The 23,393-nt window shown below is 44.2% G+C and overlaps 1 protein-coding gene across 1 annotated transcript; it reads right to left on the bottom strand.

Annotated features, from left to right (window-relative positions):
* Positions 1-1,448: 1,448 nt before the first annotated feature.
* Positions 1,449-16,904, bottom strand: Csrp3 (cysteine and glycine rich protein 3). Its single transcript, XM_029531135.1, has 5 exons — positions 16,796-16,904; positions 8,286-8,423; positions 4,398-4,566; positions 2,668-2,800; positions 1,449-1,595 (listed from the first exon to the last, which is right to left on the bottom strand). Exons 2-5 carry the CDS (start codon positions 8,395-8,397, stop codon positions 1,464-1,466), a joined length of 546 nt encoding a protein of 181 aa, XP_029386995.1. The 5' UTR covers positions 8,398-8,423; positions 16,796-16,904; the 3' UTR covers positions 1,449-1,463.
* Positions 16,905-23,393: the final 6,489 nt, after the last annotated feature.

Here is a 23,393-nt window from a genome sequence, read left to right on the forward strand (position 1 = left end):
TCTATATGTCCATAGATAGATAGATAGATAGATAGATAGATAGATAGATAGATAGATAGATAGATAGATAGATAGATAGATAGACAGACAGACAGATTTTGAAATGGATGCCCTGGGAGTCTTGTGGGAAGAGTTGGGGGAAGGATTAAAGGACCTAAAGGGAAGAGAAGCTCCACAAAAAGACCAACAGGGTCGACTAACCAGTACCCTTGGGCTCCAACCTAGGCCCCCACACATATGTAGCAGATGTGCAGCTTGGTCTTCAGGTGGGTTCCCAACAACTACAGCAGGGGCTGTCTCTGAATCTGTTGCCTACCTTGGATCGCATTCCCCTAACTAGACTGCCTTGTCTGGCCTCAATGGGAGAGAATGTTCCTAGTCCTGCTGTGACTTGATGTTCCTAGTCCTGCTGTGACTTGATGTTCCTAGTCCTGCTGTGGCTTGATGTGCCAAGGTAGGGTGATACCCAGAGGGGTCTCTCCTTTCTCAGAGGAGAAGGAAATGGGAGATGGGGAGGGAGGTCAGGAGAGGGGGCTGCTTCAATAGGAATGTAAAGTTCATAAATGTTATATATGTACATATACATATGTATTTAAATGTATATATGTGGTGTGTGCACATATATATACATATGTATATATAATAGCTGTTAAACAGCATGTGAATTCCTGTCCTGTGTCATCAGGGGGAAAGTTTTGGCAATCTATGGTTTTTGGATCTGTTTGAGACAGTTGTATAATCTCTCCTGGCCTTGAACTTACTATCTACTTGCTTCTGCCTTCCACATGTGGGGATTACAGGTATGTGCTGCCATACCTGTTACCTCATCTCAAGTAGCAATCCCTCCTTACCCCCACCCCTGACAACCACACCCACATACTCTCTCCTTTTCTCTGTCCCCCACAAGCATCATTGTCCTCTGAGCTGCAGAATAGAGATACTGCAGGGTTGAGGACAAATTAACCTTGCTCCCTAGTATGGCCTTTCTTTACTAGGTGTCAGGAGGGAGCTAAGCTTTGCCATCTCCGTACAGGACCGAGAAATTGTGGAAGAGGTTGAGGGGCAGGGATACAAGGATCAGTTTGGTCCCTGTTGTTGCTAAGTGACTTGCAACATCAGAAGCAGATGTCAGGAGGCGAGAAGGAGGCATACAGCTGAGGCAGGGTGACCTTCCCCTCAGCCAGGCACCACTATATGCCTCCCACAAGAAGAGCGATGTTTGAGTTTTCAGAGGGATTACCATGCTGATTGTCCAGACCTAAGGCAGGACACCATTTTTCCTCCTCACCCTTCCAGGTACCTGTGGTCCTCAACCCCTGGGCATCTGCGAATTTCCAGTGGGGAAGCCCAGAGCTGGGGCCAGTGGCTACACAATTTCTTCCAAGAGCCCAAACTGCTAAGTTGAGCATCTTGATTCGTGGCAGACAGGCAGGCCTCTAAGCATGGCACATTATCCCCTCCCCTCAGACCCTTAGGAAGACAAGCTTCAAGAAAAACTTACCTTTACAATAGAGCTCCCCATCCTTGTCAGTGACATTTGTAGACTCCAGGCTCTTCCCACAGATGGCACAGCGGAAGCAGGTCTTGTGCCAGGGCTGGGAGTCACAAGAGAGTTATTTATCAGGGAGGCAAGCAGCACACAAAGCAGTCCCACTGCCCTAGCCTTTCTCTTATGTAAGGGACCCTCAACTGATAATCCCAGGGCTTTCAAGAAAATAAGATGCAGTAGCTCTAGCCAGCAATTCTTAGAACCCTGCTAGTGGATTTAGAATGATGATTTGCATGTGTGATTCTTCAGAATAAACTCAACAGAAAAGGGCTTCCCCTGAGTGACAAGGTTTGGAGGGGGGGGGGACAAACTAGTTAAGAAAGACTTGCCCAACAGGCAGTTTATATTAAAGTTCCAGAAAGTGAGAGATGAGGAGCCAGTCAGTTACCCAGGCAAGTCAATCTTGTTTTCACTATCTGTAAACTATGATAGCAGAGAGGTGCATGGCTTAGCCTTCCAGCAAGCCACCTCTCTCTCACACATCATTGTCTGTCGGGCATGGGCTATTGGTTCTTGTGTGTCTACAAATGACTGGTCTTTTGGGTAGGAACTGTCCTAAGCTTCAAGTTAGATAGATCCCTTCAAGGCTCCCCTCACCATATAGAGAATAAACACATCCCCCTCCCCCAGTTCAGTTTCTTTGGTGAACACCCTGACTTCAGGCTTGAAACAGAATCGTCAGAGCAGGGCACATTTCTGTGTATGCTTGATGACTTGACCGCAAGCCAGTACAACTAAACCGGAGTGATAGCAGAATCAGGCTGAGGTAGACAGTGCTGACAGAGTCCCAAAGCTGACACCTCCGGAGGGAGTGGACACAGAATTAGGGGAAGAGGAAGAAGGACATGTGCATCTTTATACCCACAAAGATAACTATATGCCTTCACCCCAGTACACTAATTCTTATGGTGACAAAGTACACTGGTTGCAGTTCTCAAAGGGCATTAGGTAGCAGTCACAAAATTGGGAAATGTATGGTTTCTAAACAGGTTTCAGGAGTTAAGGAAGAGGAAGGGTCTGGCCCCCACCCACAGTCCCCACTTTCAATTCTCCCACAGATCCAGTGGAGATGAGAATCTGTGATTTGGCTCACCCAGGCATCCTCACCGTGACCTCACCTTGCCACCTCCCATGACCTTCTCAGCAGCATAGACTGACTTTCCACATCGTGGGCACTTCTCTGATTCTCCAAACTTTGCAGAGAATTTGGAAGGGTTGCTCGTGGTGGCGGCTCGGGCTGGCTTTGGGGATCTGGTGGAAGCATAAATTAAATGAAGACTTCCCTTGGCACACACTATGAAAATTGTGTCTTGCGTGGCGAACCTCACTCCACTGTGTTGCCTCTTTCCCTTCATCTGGAAAATGGGGGCAATTATGGGGCCTGTCTCAGTTGTTGAGCAGGTTAAGTATGATGACTGTTAAAGCACTGAACTCAGCTCCTGTTGGTGTGAGTGGCAAATGTGGGTGAGTGGCAAAGGTGCTTTTACACCTTTGCTTTCACACTTAGGTGAGTGTGCTGTAAACGTGTAGTTATTGTTGTGCTGTTGTTGGTTTGCTTTTTGCTTCAGATTTTTCTGTATGACCATGAAGCCAGATGACTATCTGAGTAGTGAAATCCGTTACCTATTACTACAATTTACCCCTTGTCATTCATCCCAAAGTCACTGTTCCCTTAAGAGCAGTATCCAAAATAGAGGAAAGACTCGGCGCCCTGCATCTGTACTCTTTGATGTTCCCTCATACTTGGTATCCCCTGAGCCTTACTGGTGTTTGAAGTGGATATGGATAGTGGGGGAAGAGGGACTGACAGACAATAATAAGAGTTGGCATCTCCTGCTGGTGGAGCTGGGAAGAAACCCTGGTTTCCAAAGACTTTTCACTGTTTTCCCAGTGGCAGAAAATGGGCTGTAAATGATGCAAGACAGAGAGTGCAGTTAGCGTCACGTCCTAGTCTTTAACAAAAGGTCTCCAGCTGGGATGGCGAGTAATGAAACAAAAAGCGTCCTAGTTATCAGTGAGCACACACACATCCCTGAACTTTTCCAGGCTCCATGGTGGATGACTCTGTTCTTAAGGGACCAAATAACAGACTGCTCTCTGAGGGGCTTACACAGTTGAGCTAATCTTTCTGGCCAACCACCACAGGGCTAAGCCCAGACAGATACCAGCTGGCCAGACTGCAGCTGTGGCTCAGCCACCATCAGACTGTTTTCAATTCTGGTTCATGGTCAGTGGTGATCAGCAGTGACACTGGGGTTTGGGGTGAGAAGACTGAGCTGGCCCTTGTGGTTTCCCACACCCTTAGGACTGTGTTGGGGAGCATCAGCACTGTATAGGCTGTGGGCAGCCAAGAAGGCCCACGAAAAGCATTGGAATTGATTCTTTCCTTCAGAGGCTCATCCCAGACCCTTCCCTCGGATTGCAGACGTTATTCATCTCACAGTCTAAGAAAGAAATCGTTAACAGCGAGCACACAGAGAATGGCCATTGCTTTCCTGCTGCATTTATGTGATTTACACAGAAGCTCTCAAGGGTGAAGCAAAGAGACTCCAAGCAGTTTACAAAGGCCAAATAATGAAACATCTGTACAGTCTTGGTTTTCTCTTGACATGCAAACCGAGAACCGGCATGTAAATGTAATTGCCCTTTAGAAAGATAGATAATTTAAAGAAAGTCTTCAGAGAAACAACACATTATTAGGACTTGGTCAGAGTGAGTGTTCCTATTGTTGGCAAATCAACAATAGAGTCCATTCTCCCACTTGTAGAAACTGTTGCTATGGGAACAGAATGAACTGTCTTGATAATTTGAGAGTCACAGAGAAGGAAGAAGCATGACAGTAGCTTACTGTTGGAACTGCAGGCCAAGATGCTCGCCAGTGTCTGTGCTGAGGCAGCCAGCGCCTTGTCCAAACCCGATCCCCTTGGGGCCATACTTGCGCCCATAGCAGACCTTACAGTAGATCTCTGACTCATGAGCTGCCACTGTGGTGCTGTCCAGAGCCTTCCTGCAGGCCACTGCAGAGGAATGGAAGGGTCAGGGAGTTAGACGTGAGCTCCCTATCTCTCTCTTCTGTACCTGATGCACAGAGCCCCAAGCCAAGAACACATCTGGGATTCCAGAAATATTCAGAGCATTTGTCCCCAGTCACTCATTTTGACACTCAGAGAAGAGACAAGTTGTGTTTGGCATCCCCAGCTGGAAAGGGGGCAGAAAACACTGCAACCAAGTATGTAGTCTTGGACCTGCTTGCCACAGTGCTTCTGACCAGCCAGTGAGTCACGCTGAATGGTGTCAGGGAAGTTAGGAAGTAGGGACCAAAGTTTATATATGTATGTGTGTGTGCGTGTGTGTGTGTGTGGTATGTGTGCACATGCATATGGTGTTTGGAATTTAACTGAGGGCCTCAGGCATACCCACTGTTGAGTTACACAAGCAATCCTGAGGGTGGGACTTTCAAAGATGTAAATAGAAATGTTAAATCATCAAGTAATATTTAGCAATACATATGAAGAATACATGGATTTGGAAATGCTATTTGTTCCTAATCTCACATGAATTCAAGGATCCCATTGTTTCTTGGTATCCTCCCTTCAACTACTCATTTCCGGGACAGCTGACTGTAGCTAGCCTCCCTGAACTGCTCATGTTCACTTAGGTCTCTACCTGTGCCCTTGACAGGCAGCCCTTGTTTGTTCCCTGACTGGGAGGCTACAGCAAGAAAAACAATCTCCACATGTACAGCCTCTTACCTATCACAGCACTAAGACAGTGTAAAGTGTAAAGAATTTCCACAACTCAACAAAATGCTATGGTGCTTTGCAATAATGGCTGCTAAGTGCTTATAGCAATACTCTTTAAATGAATCATAACCTCAGAAATAATAAGACACGTATATTCTTTTTATTTGCTTCTTTAAAATAATAAAAAAACAACAACAGTTTCTCCAAGTGATCTTTGTAAGCAATCTAGCACAGATTGAGATTGTCGCAGGTTAGCATGTATTCCTGAGGTGGCATTTTGTTGTTTAAAAAAAAAAAAAATAGTGCAATTGGAACAGGAATAAAAGAAGAAGCTGAGGTTCCCAATGAAGTAGAATGGGCCAGAGGCTAAAGGTTGTGGAGCTTTGAAGAGGTGAGCCTGGGAGAGAATTTATTCAAGTACCTATTGGTCAAAAATTCCTTGCTTGAAAAAAAATCAAGTTGTTCAGTGGGTCTCCAATAGCATGAGAGACTTTTAAATGCTTTGAATAAAGAAAAGATTTTTCTTTGAAGAATAACTTAGAAATGTCTTAGACTGGGGCATAAAAAGTAGATACCATGTCTGCCCTTGCTGCCATCAGTCTCCACCCTCTATGGTTGCTAACATATCTGCTGATGGCTTAGATGCTGAATTCCAGAGGACAGGGCTGTTCTACCTTAACATGTCCAGACTGTAACAGAGCACCCAGATCTGCAAATGTCTGGTGAGTGACTGATTGGGTGAATTTACTTGTCATTAGACATCACTCACTCCCTTTGGTACACAGCATTGAATTCCAGAGCTGGCACTGACCTCACTTCCTGTAACTTACCTAGTTCTCACTCTCAGCTCTCCATGACAGCTTGTGAAGAGAAGCTTGCAAGTCCTGGCTAATTCTGGCTTCTAATGAGCTTTTTAAAAGTTATTATATTTTATTCAGTATGTGTGTGGGGGTCATCAGTATTGGCAGCAAACACTCTTACCCACTAAACCAACCAGCTGGCCCCTTCTGGCCCCTGAAGAACTTTTGTACACAGCAGTAGAAAAATTGTTCTGTCCAATGCCATGGCAACCAGCTATGAGTGATATACTAATAGGCTCACAAAATCATACCCAACTTCAAACAATGTAAACACTCAAAGAATAGAAAATATCTCATGAGTAATGAGACATATATTGGACAAATATCTCATATGCATTGTGTTAAATGAGATATTTTAACATTGATTTTACCTAGTTCCTGATAGGTATACTTATAGAATGGTGAGTACTATGAAATGTTACATGTATGGTTACAGGGTAAGTACTATGGAGTGTTATATGGTTTGCATTTATTTCTTTTGGACAGACTAAAATGGAAGGCTCAGTCAGCTCTGGAATAATCTAAAAGTCAGAACAACCCTGGTAGGATAAGCTGAGGTAGGGTTGCCTCTCTGAACCCTGATTCCTGCCAGCATATGATTGTCTGGAGTCTAGTAAATCTCTTGGAGGTAATATAGGAAAGTGTGACTCTCCCCGGAGCCCCACAGCTGAAGCCTACACTGCTCATCTCTCATCCCACCCATGGGCTGGGACAAAGGGATGTGCTATCAAGTGCCCAGAGCCTTCTCCTGTGGCTCCATTGAGCACAGCCAGCATCTGTCTTGACAGAAGTCAAGACAATCCACCTCCTATGCCAGCATCAACATTAATTAATAAAAGCAAGACAAAACCTGGGAGGCTGAATTTCCAGGCATAGGTCCCCAGTTTTCTTCTATAACAAACCATGGGGAAAATCCATCTTCACCTTTTGGATAGAGAAAATGAGGCCCACGGTGGTACAACAACTCCCCACGTGACACAGTAAGTGGAAAATCCTAGATTCAAGCTTTACTTCTTATTTAATTCTAGTATTCTTTCCAATTCTATTCACTTTAAAGAATATTAGCTATTTTTCGAGAAAGACCAAAAGGCTTTCAGAATGGATAATAAGTTCTAGATAGTTATAAATGAGCCATCAATATGAGGGGTATATAAGATGTCTTAAAAGATAATTAATTACCCATTATTAAAACCCAAAGTACTAGTGAGTTTGTCAATCTCATCGCCAACCCTCCTTTTCCTCTATACATATGCTTGCTGAGAAGGGCAGGACCATGGACCTGCAGCTGAGAACACAATATGTCACTGTTTCTGACAGATGCATTTGGATTATAGAGCTCTCACCCTCTTACTTGGAACTTGGGCACTGAAGTTCTGTTTGCAACCACTAGGGTGGGACATAAGGGTTAGCACTGATCCAGCTAATGGACCCTGCCAGATACCAAGCAAAGCTAACCTTAACCTAGAAGCAGAGACTGTAAATGGCCATCTCAAAGCCGTAGCCCATTTCTCCCAGAAAAGGACTAAGCACTAGCCCTTACTCCTCACTCTGCATACCACCTGGGATTAGAGATGAGACATGACTTGACCAAAGTCACGTGACAGACCCTCGGGTAGATCACAGTTGCTCAGAGCTCCCTTAGTTTGGGCATTTGTAAATCTGTCTGGCAGCTGACGGTAACGAGTTCCTCCAAGAAGTTCTGATGCCTAAGCCCCACATTTACAGAAATGGAATTGCTGCCCACTGCCTGACCTAAGTCCTTTCTTAGGGAAGACCAGTCACAGGTGGCTTCAGTGACAGCTGTCCAGGACCACACAAAGAGCCAAATCTAGCTCCAGACAACTGTTAGTTTCCTTTCTCTGCTAAGTTACAGAGAACAGGGCCAGACCCACACATCCTGACTTTGAGCCTGGTGAAAGCAACTCTGGTACACAGCTAGAGAGAGTGCTTGAGGGAACTCTGCACCTAATGCCCGTGGAGCCCACAGGCAGCATTACTCATGACTTCCTGGCTATGCTCCTACATGCTGCCCACAGCATGAGAACCACCGACAGACAGTGGTAGGACTAAATGAGAACCCTGAACCCCCCCCCCATAGCACCCGAGCCCCCCACAGGGGTCTATCCAACTCACTGCAGTGGAAACAGGTCTTGTGGAAACTCCTCCCATTGCACTGGATTTCTTCTGCATGGTAGACCGTCTTTTCACAGGCGCCACATTTTGCACCTCCACCCCAGTTTGGCATGGTGAAGACTCTGGGCCAAGGTCAATCTAAGAGGATATAAAGCAAATACCCTAGGTTTAGATGGCATTAAGGGGAAACTGACCTAGAAGTACAGTGATCTGAGGACCAGGGGACAGCCTGGTTCATTCAGTCACTCCTTCATTCACTCATTCAACAAATGGCTACCTTCAACAAATAGCTCAGACGCTGGAGGCTTTGAGAAATCCATTTATGGAATCAGCTCAGTTCCCTCTTTGTTAAATGCCAGAAACATCTGTCCCTATGTATCTCCCATGGTTTCTGGAAGGAATAGACTACTAGTCTTATGTCTGTAAAATTTTATGCTAATACTATATTTTGTCATCTAAAGTTTGAAAGGTATCTCTCATCGGAAGTAGACTTAGCTTTTGAACATGATATGGTCTTGTCTCGCTCAACTCTCCACAGACCACCTTAAATCTGACTAGATACAGTGAAGGTTCTGGTTTGGAATTCCTCAGAGCAGGCAGTGTGGATGCTGCAAATAGTGGCTTGCAGTCTTAGCTTATCCAGCTGGCAAAAATATAGACTATGTAAATAGTCTGTTGTCTAAGAATACCATTTCCAGTCGTACAGTTCAGCACTCTAGTAGCTCAGCAATCTGGCAAGATAGACTGTGACTCTCCCAGCTGCCCTTAGCATGTGTGCATCTAGAAGGACTGCAGGGCTCTTTTTCTACTTCATCCCAGACACTTCTCTCTGGGGTGTCACACTGTTGTTAGGGACCAGGTGATTCAGTGTGTGGGAAGGGACTTCAGAGCTCAGGAGACTCATGGGAGATGATACTGACCTATCGCCCTGCACCTTTGAGACATATTCTGCCTATAGTCACATCTCTCTTCTCTTAGCTTCTCACTGGAGGATGGTGTTTAAGAGATATTAACTAAGAGTAAGGCACAATTGTCATGAGTGGGCCTGTAAGTGTGAGCCCCAGTGTTTAGCTTCCTCGGAGTGAAGCTGAATTAATCTGTTGGTACCCAGTACACATATGAAGCCCCCCTTGCCATCCGCCTCGGTGACTGGGCTTTCCCAGGATCCTTTGGCCTTTTAAAAGCTTAGTGTGTCATGATATCATGGACACTAAGCACTATCGTGCCACTTTCTGAGGCTATTCTGGCCTTCCCTGTCCCTTCTGGAAAGACAGTTGTCTTCCTATAATAGCTGCGATTAGCACTAAGCCCTCTTGGGTCAGCTCTCTGGGTTGTGTCTCACAGTCTCATAACAATGACAGATTTTGCTAGGAAACAAAAAGTAAACAGAAAACAGACCACTGAACCTGACACTGGGCTGAGGGACAGTCCCTATCTGAGCATCCCCTGAAAATACCTTTCCCGTCAGAGGTCAAAGAACAGCCCATGCTTCCTCTCCATCTTCTCTGTTTACTTAGAAAAATTTTAGGAAAACCTTCAAAGAAAAAGGAAACATTTCGTAGAAGTTTCTGTTCTGCCACTTAATTGATTCAGAGGAATGGAAAGAGTGAGAGAAAAGGCTGAATCAAGTCTGCATTCATTCATTCATTCATTCACTCACTCACCACGTGCTTACTACCTGCCCCTCTGCTACACTGTACTGGGTACTAAGTAATGAATCGAGGCAAAAGCATAGAAGAATGGTGACCTGTGTCTCCTGACATTGAGAAGCCCATATTCTTGTGAGGAAAGCAGAAAGGAGCCAGAACACCTTGCATCAGAGTGTCATGGTAATTCAGACAAGAGAACAGCCGTGAGTCACAGGACACAGAAGAGACCATATTCAGAAAGTTTTTAAGGGTGAACAAGAATCCAGCAGATACAAAACAAAAAGGTGGGAGGGCATTTGAGGAAGATTTAAGAATTAAAGTAAAAAGCATAACTTCATATCTCCAAAAAGAGCTTACATGTGTCTATTAGACTCCATTCAAACTATAGACTCTTGGGTTGCAATGAATTTTGAAAATTGTCCAACATACTCATTTTCAGCCAAGATGGACACACAAGAACAAACACTTAATTCTTAGCTAACTTCTATTTCCTGGATCCATCCTTCACTTACGAAAGATAATACATTTTCTAGAAAAGGGCGGAATCATGTGATTGTGTTCGTGTTCATTTTGATAATAAGTTTCAATGTAATACAAACAGAAGAGATGTAATATGCTTCATCTGTGAACATGACAGTGACCTTGTGAAATGAATGATGTGGAACTCTCTGTGCAAACAGCCCCGGGTCACATTTCTCATTTCTTATTGCCAGTGATTTCATCAGCACGCCCAGCAAGTTTAATGGGAGACTGATGTGCCTCTTGGGGAGAGTATATGAGTGTGTGTGTGTGTGTGTGTGTGTGTGTGTGTGTGTGTGTCCATGCATTTGTCTAGGTATACTTTACAAAATGAGAGTAAGATTACATATAATACTTCCTCACCACCTAATGCATCTTAACAACCTTGTTTGTAAGTGATCACAACTCTATGCCTTATATACATCAGGACTCAAAACCCGAAATAGAAACACATACAGATTCATTTAAGAGACGTACATCCGTTCCTGAAGAAGGGAACAGATACGGCAATGGGAGCTATGCAAGGAAAATGTCTTCGATTTCCTCTTCCAATGCTCATTGCCCAAAAGGTAGAGGTATCATAGTGTGTCCTGAATCGGAAAATATGGGTTCTGATTGTCATTTATCACTGGAACTTAAGAAAAAATAAATGTTAATATCTTCTTGTGCACAGGGTCTTTGTGAGGGTCATGGAAATAGGGTGGGAACTTAAAGCAGTATTGAGCTATTCTAAGGCAAATGTGATTATTTTCTCTATTGCAGGTTCCTCAAACACTACCAGTGTGCTAATTAAGTCACTGCGATTTGAAAGTACATTTAGGTCCTGGTTTACAAATGGCCTTTTTGGCTTCTGCATTGCTTTGGAATAGCTGTGTTTCAACACCCAGAACTGAACTCAGGATGAGTATTTACCTTGGCACAGTACCAAGAGATGGGCCATTTGTTTATCAGCGTTACTTGGAACTGGCAAGGGTCATTGAAGGTAGGACACCAAATATAGACTTGACTGTCAGTCAGCACTGTTTATCACCTAGGTCACCATCACACCACCTGGCACTGCTTTCTGGTTTTCCTGAGGTTGCTGTTGCCATAGACAAACCATGGGTCAGAGTTGAAAAGGGAGACAAGAATTTATAAGGATGGGGTAGAAGGTGAGGTCTACCATACCAGCTGGGGACAGGTTGGACAGTCTCCGCTACTCAGATCCCACTGAGAGATGGCCTTGAATGGGCTTCTTAAAGAATAGTACTGTGAAAGAGAATTGCTCCTAAGTGGGAACTCTCTATAGTGAGTCAGTGGAATCAGATCTGGGTCCACTTTCTAGCTTCTTCAAAGCTTTGTGGTCCAGGAAAGCCGCTAACCTCTCCGACCGTTAGCATCCTTTCCAAAATGGGGGCTCTTTGGGAAGTGCTCAGAGAATTGCTTCAGTTCCAGTGCTGCCAGTGTGAACTCAGTAACCGAATATAAGTTCTAATTGGTTCTGCTATCACTCTAAACTGTGTCATCTGAATTTTCTAAAATAACTCCAAACTACTTATTGGACAGTAGACTGGATTCCCTCCCTCCCTCCCTCCCTCCCTTTCTTCTTCCCTTCATCCTTTTCTGTTTCCTCCTCCCCCTTTCTCTCTCTTTCTCTTCCTACCCACCCCCCCCTGCAACTAACTATAAAAGGAGAAGATGGTATTCTAGGACAAAGTGGGGTAGACAAAAGTAGCCACTTAGTGGTTGTGTTACTTCTACTTAGAGTTCATTTAAAAATCTGGGAGACAGGTGGGCAGTGATGGTACATGCCTTTAATCCCAGCAGAGGTGATCTCTAAGTTAGAGGCCAGTCTGGCCTACAGAGTGAGTTCCAGGACAGCCTTGTCTGTCCTGGACACAGAGAAACTCTGTCTCAAAAAACCAAAGATAGATAGATAGATAGATAGATAGATAGATAGATAGATAGATAGATAGATAGAAATAAATAAATAAATAAATAAATAAATAAATAAATAAATAAATAAATAAATCTGGGAGTGATGCTTATGCCAAGAGTTGGAGCAGAGACCTCCAGCAGCTCAGTAACTTGTTCAGCTCATTGCTGGCTCACTGGCCTGTTCTAACAGAAGCTTCCACATGGTGAGTTGAACATCAACATAGGTTGAGACAAAGTTCTCATAGGAACCCTGCCTGGACTTTGTGAGTTAGTACTATCTCAGAAATTGCCACTGATGTGAAAGGTTCTAGAACACAGGCCTTGGAGCCGGCACTGCAGTAACCCCTGACCAGTAAGCCTTCCAGACAGATGCTGTTGAAACCAACTGTTCAGGTAGGGAAATGTGCACTTGGAGAATTAACTTCCCTGTCCTAGATCCCATGGTTAGGCTGGAACTCCACTCTCTGACTCCAGAGCTATGCTCCCATACTGATGCCAACCACTGTTCATGCTTGCATCAATGCATTTCATACATTATCACGGATACTTGCAGCAGTCCAACACAGTAAATTGTGCTGTTCCTAAACTAGAGGTGAGAAAAGTATACAGACAGCTAGATCGATAGTTTGACCAAGATCACACAGCCAATAAATGAGAGAGCTAGCTAAAAGGCTAGTTAACTTGACCCTTGTGCAAGCTTCTGCTGCAACATGTCTTCCAGGAGACAGACATGAGTGAGCAATTCCAGTGACCAAGCATCTCATCTGGTGGGAACCGAGGTCTTACAGATCCACCATCTCTTTATGGGGCATAGAAAGCATTGATGAGAGGAGTCCTGGGGGCTTCAACTTGGTAACATAAGGGACAACTCATAAGTGGTGTTCAAACACAGGAGTAAGTGGAGTAAGGGCTCCTCTAGAGCTGGAAGTCTCTTTTCATTGTTGATTCTCATCTCCTTTGGGGATGGACATCTATGTGACTAAAATACGGTGAAGCATCCTTCAAGCCCTGAGACCAATTTAAGGACCTGAACTGTGAATGATAGAAGCCTCTCCTTGCAGAAAAGCTGCTCAGCAGAGCCCCCTCTTAAGTGCCATCTCTTCTCTTAATTCAGCAAGGCAGACAACGGAGTGCGAAAAGACACAGGCTTTTGAAAGAACTAAAGCTCCATTCAAGACATTAGCAGTCTAATCTGGGGCACACGGCTCAGACTCCCGAGCACAGCCCCCATGAATGTCAAAACGAGCTGGTTTGTCCCAGTAGGCTGAAGGTAATAACAGTGACTGCATATGTGCTCTTAGTGCACACAAGGATCCAATGATTGTTGTTGCCTTTAAATTACCATGATAGTTGATTGATGTGATTTGCTGTGCAGTGTTTGAATCTCTTTTTGTAAAACAAGCAAACCTCTCTTTTTTTCCTTCTGCATGGATATTCATTTCAGACCACAAATCAACTGTTTCTCCAGTTTTTAGAATCTCAGCCACCCATGTGCGGGTGTCAGCCCAGGGAAGTGTCTGCTCACATCTCAGGCTGCCTGTATCACTGACTGAGCTGGCCTCTGGCCCACTCTGCCTCTCTGAATCTCTCCCTGAGCTTGACTTACCAATCACAGGGGCTTTGAAGGGAAGCATGCCCATAGAGAGTCCCTGTGGCCGAGGAGAAGCTCACCCATTTTGCTCCTACAGTGAGAGTCGAGGGCAGTGGGTGGCTTCCTCCTGATCTTATAAGCCAGGTGTATGTATGAAGTCTCTCCACCACCACCTTTCATAAAACCTTGAAAGCCCTTGGTGCTTAGAAATAACCATGAATGTTGGCTCTCAGGCCTGGTGGACATGTGATTGGTGAGACCATAATGCGCAATAGCAGTACCCTGCTCTGAAATTATCTCTGTAGTGTGCTTACTTCTGTTCTTGGTTCTGCTTTGACCTTTGTGCTTTAAAGACCACGCCGTACCCTGATCACACCCTGGCTCTGCTGCCTTCTGGCCATGTGACCCTGTGTGATTGCAGCAGTCCCTTGAACTTTAGGGTGTCCCCCCCCCCCTACAGAATGACTTTTCCAGGACTTCCTGAGACTCTAGAGAAGCCCTCACATGTTATGAGATTGCATGAGAGCAGGTAAGCTGCAGTCGATGCTGGCTGATGTGTCCAACAATGACCTTAGTGGAGCTCTGAGCATCAGAGCTCCTAGAAAATCCCTGCATCTCTCGCTGCTCAGTTTCCACCTAGGCAGGAATCATATTTCTCTTTGGACCTGACTCCCAACCCTCTATACAGTGAGTTTTCCCAGACATCTGGGCAGCATGCTTGTGCTTGGAAGGCCGCCTGCCTGGAGTTGTATTTCCTGTGTGCGATACTCCCAGGCCTGTATCCATTCTCTTGACAAACACATCAATCACCTCTCACCGCTGACCAGCTTGTTAACCACTCTGACTGCCAGACTTTGTCATCATCTCGTACTTCACAGGGCATCCTTCCTAACGCAGAGAAGGCCCTGCACCCTTTCTGAAAGACTTCATTTATGCATACAGCCATATTGAATTCGTAAAGTACTTCCCTGCATCTTACAAATCCCCTGGGGATATGTGGTCATCCTTGCGTTTTACTGTTCTGAAAGTGACAACTGGGAAGCTAAGAGATATTCAGAGTGATGATTTGAACCTTTGACTCTGTAAAACTGGGAAGCTAAGAGATATTCACTTATGATTTGAACCTTTGACTCTTGTTTACTTTGCTTGTCTTCCTATGGTTCCCAAGAGTTAAGAGTTTGCATCTGTCACAGTTCTGTTTCCATTTTCTGGGTGAGGTCCTTCTGGTTTATCTGCCACATGGTGCCACCTGCTCCTCTCACCCTGCCCCCATCTAGCCTCTGCCCCCACCCAGCCTCTGTCCCCATCCATCCTCTGCCCCCATCCAGCCTCTGCCCTCAGGCTACCTCTCACCCTCTCTTTTGAGCTCTCTTGCCTCTGACAGATATTTTGTATGTCCAGGGAGACACTAAGCCCTGGCTCAGCTATACCTCCTCTTAACCGTGGGAGCTCCTAACACTGAACACCAAGGAGAGAGTTATTCAGAAATAAATCAAAGCCAAATCAGGAAACTCTCCACATTTTCTGGGACATAAAACAGTTTTACACACATTGTAATAATTGAGAGGGCTGTGGTAATTTCGTGCAGATGCCGATAGCCTTGCTTCATATGAGATACCCCTGGTCTTTGTTTTGTAACAGCCAGCATAGCATGCTCCTCTTACCTTGTTTCCCTTAATGCTCAGTCCCCAAAGGAAACTGAGTGTGCAGACTACCGCATTCCCCTACCCTACTTCGTGGCCTGTGCCTCCCTCTGCTCCAGCCCTGAGCTAGGAGACAGTCCATACTGCTTATTGACTGGTGTTACACCACATTACAATTAGACGAGCCCCTCCAATGGTTACCCAGCTCCCCCATGGAGGGGTCACCAGCATGGCTAAGGGCCAGAACTGACATCAGAGGTGGCAGCTTTGATCTGCACAGCATCCAGGCCATTGCTTAAAACCATGTCTTGTTCTCATTGACTGGATACTGAAAAGAAACCCTTGACTGAGATCTGGAGAGGGTAGTGGGAGTCACCCTCATCACGGGAGAGGAATCCACCTTCCCATTAAATAAGAGGTTGTAACGAATTGTCAGCATCATGATGTCTTTTTTAGGGACCAGTTTGGATTAATTTTAAATGGCTAAAAGCATGCCTGTGGCTGAACATCTTTGGTGTGTATCTATTTTAAAACAACCAATCTGGGATCTCATCCATCGCCCATACCTTGTGAGTAGCAGCATTTCATGAATTGAGGTGGGAAAGGTTCTCTTCTGTGCTATGGGATATCCGACAGCTCTGATATACTATATGGTTGTCTTGTAACCGTTTAGCACTGGGGAGTTTAAGAAATGGCACTATTTTTGTATCAAACCCTTGAAGGAAAAGTGGCCAAGACCCCTCCTTCGAGCTACTCATTTGTATCTTATGTGGCCGATCTGAGACTGCAGTGTGAACTTCATCTTACTCTGCCGTCTGACTCAGAAGATGGGGCCATTCCACTACGACAATGACTGTAGACCCAGATTAACCCCATGCCCATTGTTCCCAACTTTTTGTTTTGTTTTGCTTTGTTTTCAGGGTGCCAGTGCAAGGAAATCAACTGCAGACCTTCACACATGCTCCCCAAGTCCTGACACCCAATATCAACCATACTTTTAGGAAGTTCAAAACAAATGCTAGAGCCGTACATGGGTCAAGTATATAACTTGATCCTCCTCATCTGTAGCCAGAGTGGGTGCTGAGACTTGGTTATAAAATGTGCCTCCACTCTATAGGACCCCATAAAGTCCCAGCCAGTCACCCAAGCCAGTCAGCCAGCCCGCCCAAATGCCTGTTGTGGTCTACTTACCTGCCTGCCTGTGTGGTCTCTGTCGGCTCAACTGAGTAAGGGGACTCTTGTCCTCTTTAAATATATAGAGGCTGTCACCAGTCTTGGCTCGCTGAGGGAAGGGCAGTGGGGAGGCTGAGGAGAGGGGGTGAATAAGACACGAGTAACACAATTGCCAAAAATAGCCCGTGACCAAAGCCCTTAGTTGTGTTCCCCGCCCCACCCCCCATGCCAGCCGGGAGCCTCCCGGAGAACAATATCAGTTGGGTTCTATTTTAATTGCCATTTGCCTAAGGCACCAAGGGATGCATTTGTGAACTGTACAGCTTCTGACTGAAGACTTAGACTTGTACAAAGGGATTTATATTTAAAACCATTTTTGCAACACTCCCCTCTACACACCCCTGCCCCCATGTTCTGGAAATCAGTGCAGGCTACCTGCAAATGGATCATGAGCCATGCCTGGGAGCCCTTTGGAATTCCAAGACCCAGGTCACTGCACTGTGAGAACTCGGAGCTAAAAATAAGAGTGATGGGGGCCTGGCGCACACTTAACTAATCTCTTCAAGGAGGGCGTGCGGGGAGGTGGGGCTGACATCAGCTAATCATCAAAGGCCTGTGTATCTGATGAAGAAATGTTTTCTCTCAAGTTTTGAGCCACTATACTTATTAATGGAATATTTCATGGTTTAGACTGGGGCTTGTGGAAATTTCACAAAGATGGGCGTAGCATTGCTTTATATGTAGTATACCCCATCTCTGTTATCATGGGGAACAGCATAGCTTATTCGTCTGAGAAATAAAGCAGAGATGACTGCCTTGCAAGGTCGGTGGATCTTAAGGATTCTTTTAAGATGTCGGCGTTTAAAGGAGAGAGAGAGAGAGAGAGAGAGAGAGAGAGAGAGAGAGAGAGAGAGAGAGAGAGAGTTAGTTCAGTCCTTGAGGTGGAAGCTAGAGGATCACAAGTTACCATTCTCAGCCACATAACATGTTCAAAGCCTGCCAGGACTACGTAAGACTCTGCCTCAAAAAAAAAAAAAAAAAAAACCACCACCACCAACAAAAAAACCCAAAAAACAAAAAAAGAACATATCAAAAAAATTGAAATAAAACAAAACCCTTCAAAGTTTTGTGTGCTTTTGACACCAATATTTTTTTAACATAATTAATGTTAAATAGGACATCAACACATCAAATCAATAAAACAAGATTAAAAATGTAACTTTTTAATGTTACATTTTAAAATCTGAGCATTAGAATGTTCCGGGTCAATTCATTAAGAGAGTCTATTCTATACTGACTTTACCAAATTCTTACATAGCCGAAAGGGTCTCGGCTGTGACAAATCTAAGTGTCCCAGGTGATCATTCCAAAGGATTGGCTTCTCTGAAACCACAGGCATGTAGGCAAGTCTTCTCTTTTATGTCTTCCTGTGATCTCCCTTCTGCACATGTGTGGTCAGTCTCATGCTTTCTTATAAGGATACCAGTTATACGGGGTAAGAGCCTACTCGTACGACCCAGTTTCTTCTCTGAAGCCCCTATTTCCAAATACAGCTCCACATCCTGAGATACTGAGGTCAGAAGGATGTAAATGTGTATTTTAGAGGGACCTAATTCAACCTGCACTTGGGCGATTATCATGCTCACATCTGAGAATCTATATTCAAAATGACCTTTAGTCAGAACTGGGAGGGAGCCATCTGTAATAGCCCAGTAATGTTGTAGTGGCCAACGGTGGCGGTGCCAGTTTATTTGAGTTCCTCATTAACTTAATTTGTTTCCTTTGGAAACTTTTATGACCTCTTAAATTTCATTATTATTATTATTATTATTATTTTGCCTTTTAAAGTTTATACCACTTGAAATCTAGTGGGTAATTTCAGTCTGAAAATTCATGGTTTTTCTTTTTAGCTTTGGAAATTTTTAATGTTTTAAATTAATTCCTCCCTCGAATGACTATTAGGAATTAGAACATTGTCTTTTTGTATTTACACAAAAATTTCTTAGCTCACCATTGACTGGAACAGTGGTTCTCAACCTGTGGGTATTGACCCCCTTTGAGTTGAATGACCCTTTCACAGGGATCACATGAGACCATCAAAAAATACAAAGATATTTACATTTTGATTAATAACAGTAGCAAAATTACAGACATGAAGTAGCAACAAAAATAATTTTATAGTTGGTGGTTACCATAATGTGCGGAACTGTATTGAAGAGTTACAACCTTAGGAAGGTTGAGATCCAGTGGCCTAGAATGAGTTGTCATTACACCCAAGTATATTCAGCCACTTATTCATTTACTAAATTAAAAATAATTCCATTTCTAAGTTTTTCAAAATTTTGTCTCACTGCATGGCCCAGTTGTCTTGAACTCAAAATTTTTGTAGGATTGCACTTGGCTTTATATAATTGTTAGCACATCTAATTTTTTTTGTAGCCAGCCCATTTTTGTTCTATGGTTGGCATATCATCCTGAATCTCTACAGATGTTAATGACACGGAGGACAAGTCTATTTTCTCTGTTCTGTTTTCTTGGTTATTGTTTCTTTCATGCATTGACTTTAGGGTTCCTTATAGTGCTGCTTTTCTAATGTATTCAGGACTCTTGTTTGTCTGTTTATAATTCTGAGACGTCCTGGGGATTGTTGTTGTTGTTGTTGTTGCTGTTGTTTTGTTTGTTTTGGTGGGTTTGGGGGAGGTTCTGGTAGATAGCATTTCCAGTTGAGGAAATTTCCCTTCAATAGTGGGGCAGGGATAGATCCTGCTGAACAATGCTGTGCTGTGTCATCTAGGTATGGGGTAGAAATTTCCAACACCTCTGAAGGTCACTAGTTCTCTGTGAAGCTCCCTAGCTTCCTGACACCTTAGACTTGGGCCACACTGTCCCTTGATCTATTTCCTTGCTCACTATGATGGTGGTCCTCACAGTTTCTCACCTATATTTCTACTGATTTCATTTGAAGTGTCCCTAGAGCAGCCCTCACCCTCAGCACTGGGCTCTGCCGTGTGCTTGGGCTCTTTTTCTCCAGCAATCCACAACTTCTACTTTCTATATTTCTTACCTTCTGAGGGACACTCTCTGTTTTCCCCTATTACCTACTTTTTTTTAAAAAAAAATTTCATATTAAATTTCTTTCCTGAATCCCATAGTCTTTAAATTATGTTCTTCAACGGGGTAACCAGTAGCTACATTTGGCTATTCAGATTACAATGGTTTAAATTTAAATAAGATGTGAGATTTCTTGGTCCTTGCGGGTCATTCGTCAGGTGCCGACACATAGGGCAGCGTAGAGGGGAAAGGCCCATCTCTAGAGAAAGTTCTATTGGGCTACTCTGCTGTAGAACTTCTCCATGTGAAGAGTGTAGAAGTGCCCGTGTCCTGCTTGAGATACAATAGGGAAAAAAAGAGTGTGCAGCCTGCCTGGGTTGTACAGCCAGGCACCCAGACAACAGAAGCTAATGTTGAGCCAGTAGTGAATGAATGGCAATGCTAAGGTCGGAGCCCATTGCTGCTGCCACATCATTTCCCCCAAGAGGCACAGTAAGGGAGTAAGCCATCAAGAGAAAAGTTACGATGGAGAGCGGGGCAAAGAGTGGATGATACAGCGACCAGTCTAGGACACACTCCTTAAACAAAACCATTTTACTGGAAATCAGAAAGGGACGAGCAATCTCTGTCATAAGGGCTTTATTTAATCTACACCATAGCTTTGCCAAGGAGGAATTATTATTCCTCTCACTGTATTGGTGAGCAGTGAAGATGCAGCTTCCTTAAGACAGTCAATCCTCCAACACACATGTAAGTCTGGCAGCCTTGGGCTGAGAACTCACATCTTCCCCTCTTAGGTGCCCCTGGAGTAGCTAACCCTTAGCAAGTCACTGGAACACATCAGTCACCAAGGAACAAAGGCACGCAGATGTAGATCTAGCTCTAAAACCCTTCCCGCAATGGTCCTTATGTTAGCTTGATCTTGGTCTGTTCAGCAAACATTTTGACATACCAATATTGCATATGCGAATGCTCACATTTACGTGTATATTATGTATATCTAAGTTATTAACACATCCCTATAATATGCATATTACGAAGCATATTTAAGCTGTGCACTGGGAAGGAAAGAAATAAAATAGCATCTCTAATTCTTTTTCTCATTCTCCATTATCTCACATGTTCCCCTGGTGGCTGCTCGCAATTCCTGGCTTTAGAAATCACTGCTCTGAATGGTGACACACAAAAGAAGGAATATTTTAACGAGGAATCTGGCAACTAGGAGTCTCTGCTTCCCTTCACTCATCCAATCTCCTCTGAAAAGAAACATAATTGGGCCCTGATGTATTCGATGTCAGCAGCATTCTTCAAGTAACTAGGGCTTTGGGCTGTCTCTATGCACCAGTGGTCTGATATTTGTCTTTGGTTCTTATTTCAAAAAGAGAATTAACTCTAACCTTCCACTCAGAGGTTGATCCTGGCCCAGCATCCTGTCTGTGAAAGGCATAGAAATGGACAGACAGACACCTGAGTGTGTTTCAGTGGCTGTTTCTACCAAAGCTGGGTAACAATATTGTCATTTTTACTGAAAGGAGGGGAGACTGGAAGAAGCAAATAGCTCAACTTGTTCACATTATTTGGGCATTTTTAATTGATCAGTTCTGTGATACCAGTGTTCCTACATAATGCTCTTCAACTTCAGAGCTCTCTGTTGCAATGGGTTCTCTTGCGTTCACCTGTCTGTCTTTCTGCCCCTCCCCCCCATGTCTGTTTTTCTCTCTCTGACTCAGAGGGAGAATATAGGTGCCATTACCCCCTCTTTGCAGATGAAAAAGATGGCTTGAGAAGGTTGATCATATTGCTAGTAAGTCAAAGCTTGGACCCAGGACCCCCATACCAAAGGCCATTGCTTGTTGGAAACTGGCTACAGTGTTATTATACCGATGCCTTGGAGGACTCTAGGTCTGACTCCTGCACAGGGAAAGTACAAACTTAACTTTAGCTTACATTAAAAATTAGCAAAGCAGGGGCTGGTGAGATGGCTCAGTGGGTAAGAGCACCTGACTGCTCTTCCGAAGGTCCAGAGTTCAAATCCCAGCAACCACATGGTGGCTCACAACCACCTGTAACAAGACCTGACTCCCTCTTCTGGAGTGTCTGAAGACAGCTACAGTGTACTTACATATAATAAATAAATAAAAAAGAAGCTTCCCAAGAGCCACTTAGAATATTGTTGAAATAGAAGCAGTTAATAAAAATCTTAAAAAAAAAAATTAGCAAAGCTTTATTTAATTAGTCGTTCACAGTCAGAAGAGACTGCTTCTGTATTGAATCCCTTTAGAGTATCCTAGAGCAATAGAGTCTCTGAAGTGGCTACCACAGGCCAGCAAACTGACCAAGGCAAATGATGTGACCACCATTCAGTCTGTGAAACTGTCTTAGGAGATAGTTCAGTAAACTGAATAAGCACTGGTCACCTATGCCAACAGAAAATGTTCCGTGTCTTCTGAATCCATTCCTTCTTTCTCTTCTTGTGGCTCCCCTTTTTGCCCTCACTCAGATGTCTTGATAGACTTTTCTAGAAAGCTCAGAGAGCCTTCCACCTTCCTCTCATCTGGTACACCCACCAGAGTCATCCAAAGCAGATCTGACCATGGCCACCTTGAACTGGAAGGCCTCTGCTCGTGTCCCTGCTATGAGGTTCATGTTCAAAACTTTGACATGGCATTTGAGTTTCTTCATCTTACTCCAAACCAGCTTTCCGACGTCTCCTCGGCCCCTCCTTTAGCCTATCTTTCAGCCTCTCCAGTCTAATCACTGTGCTCCCAAAATAGCCAGGGCTTTCGTGCCTCTCTGCTTTGCTCATGTTCCGTGCTCCGCCTGGAATGTCCTCCACCTTCACGTCGTCCCTGGTGGAATCTTCCCCATCCTTCAGAAAGCAACTCACATGATTCTTTTTCCCTAGGGCCTTTACACCTCTCTGTTCTAGGCGGGATGTGCCTCTATGTTTTTCAGTGAGCTTTGTTAAGGGCTAGTTCTTGGTTTTGATCCCTAGCATATTTTTGGAGATTTTTGTTATAACCTCAGCATTGAGGATGCCAAAGCAGAAGGAATGGGAACTTGAGGCTAGCCTGGGCTATTGCACAAGAAGACTTTGTACCTCCCTGGCCAAAAAAAAAAAAAAAAGGCATAATAAACGTATTCATATAATTAAATTCTTTTGATAATTTTGTAACGTAAATTCTATTATTCCTATGTGTGAGATGTATGTGTGTGTGCACTTATGTACATGTGGAGGTCAGAGGACTTCGGAGGAATCAATTCTCTCCTTCTACCATTACACAGGGCTTGGGGTTGGAACTCAGCACACAAAGTGTGTGCGGCAAAACAGCTTACCTGCTGGTCCATCTCACTGGTCTGATTTTGAGTAATCTGAAGGATCCAAATTCCCACCATCTCTAAGATAAGCAGCAACCGTATAATGTCAAAATTCAGTCAAAACCATTACTTATGGGTATAGTCATTTCATTTAAAATATTCAAATAATGGTTAAATAAGCTTTCACAACAGCTGGAGGTCTTGTGTTGGCTTTACTTAAACTTATTGTGTTGATGGTGCAAGAACA

Source organism: Mus pahari, chromosome 1, assembly GCF_900095145.1.
Source record: "Mus pahari chromosome 1, PAHARI_EIJ_v1.1, whole genome shotgun sequence".
Taxonomy (NCBI): domain Eukaryota; kingdom Metazoa; phylum Chordata; class Mammalia; order Rodentia; family Muridae; genus Mus; species Mus pahari.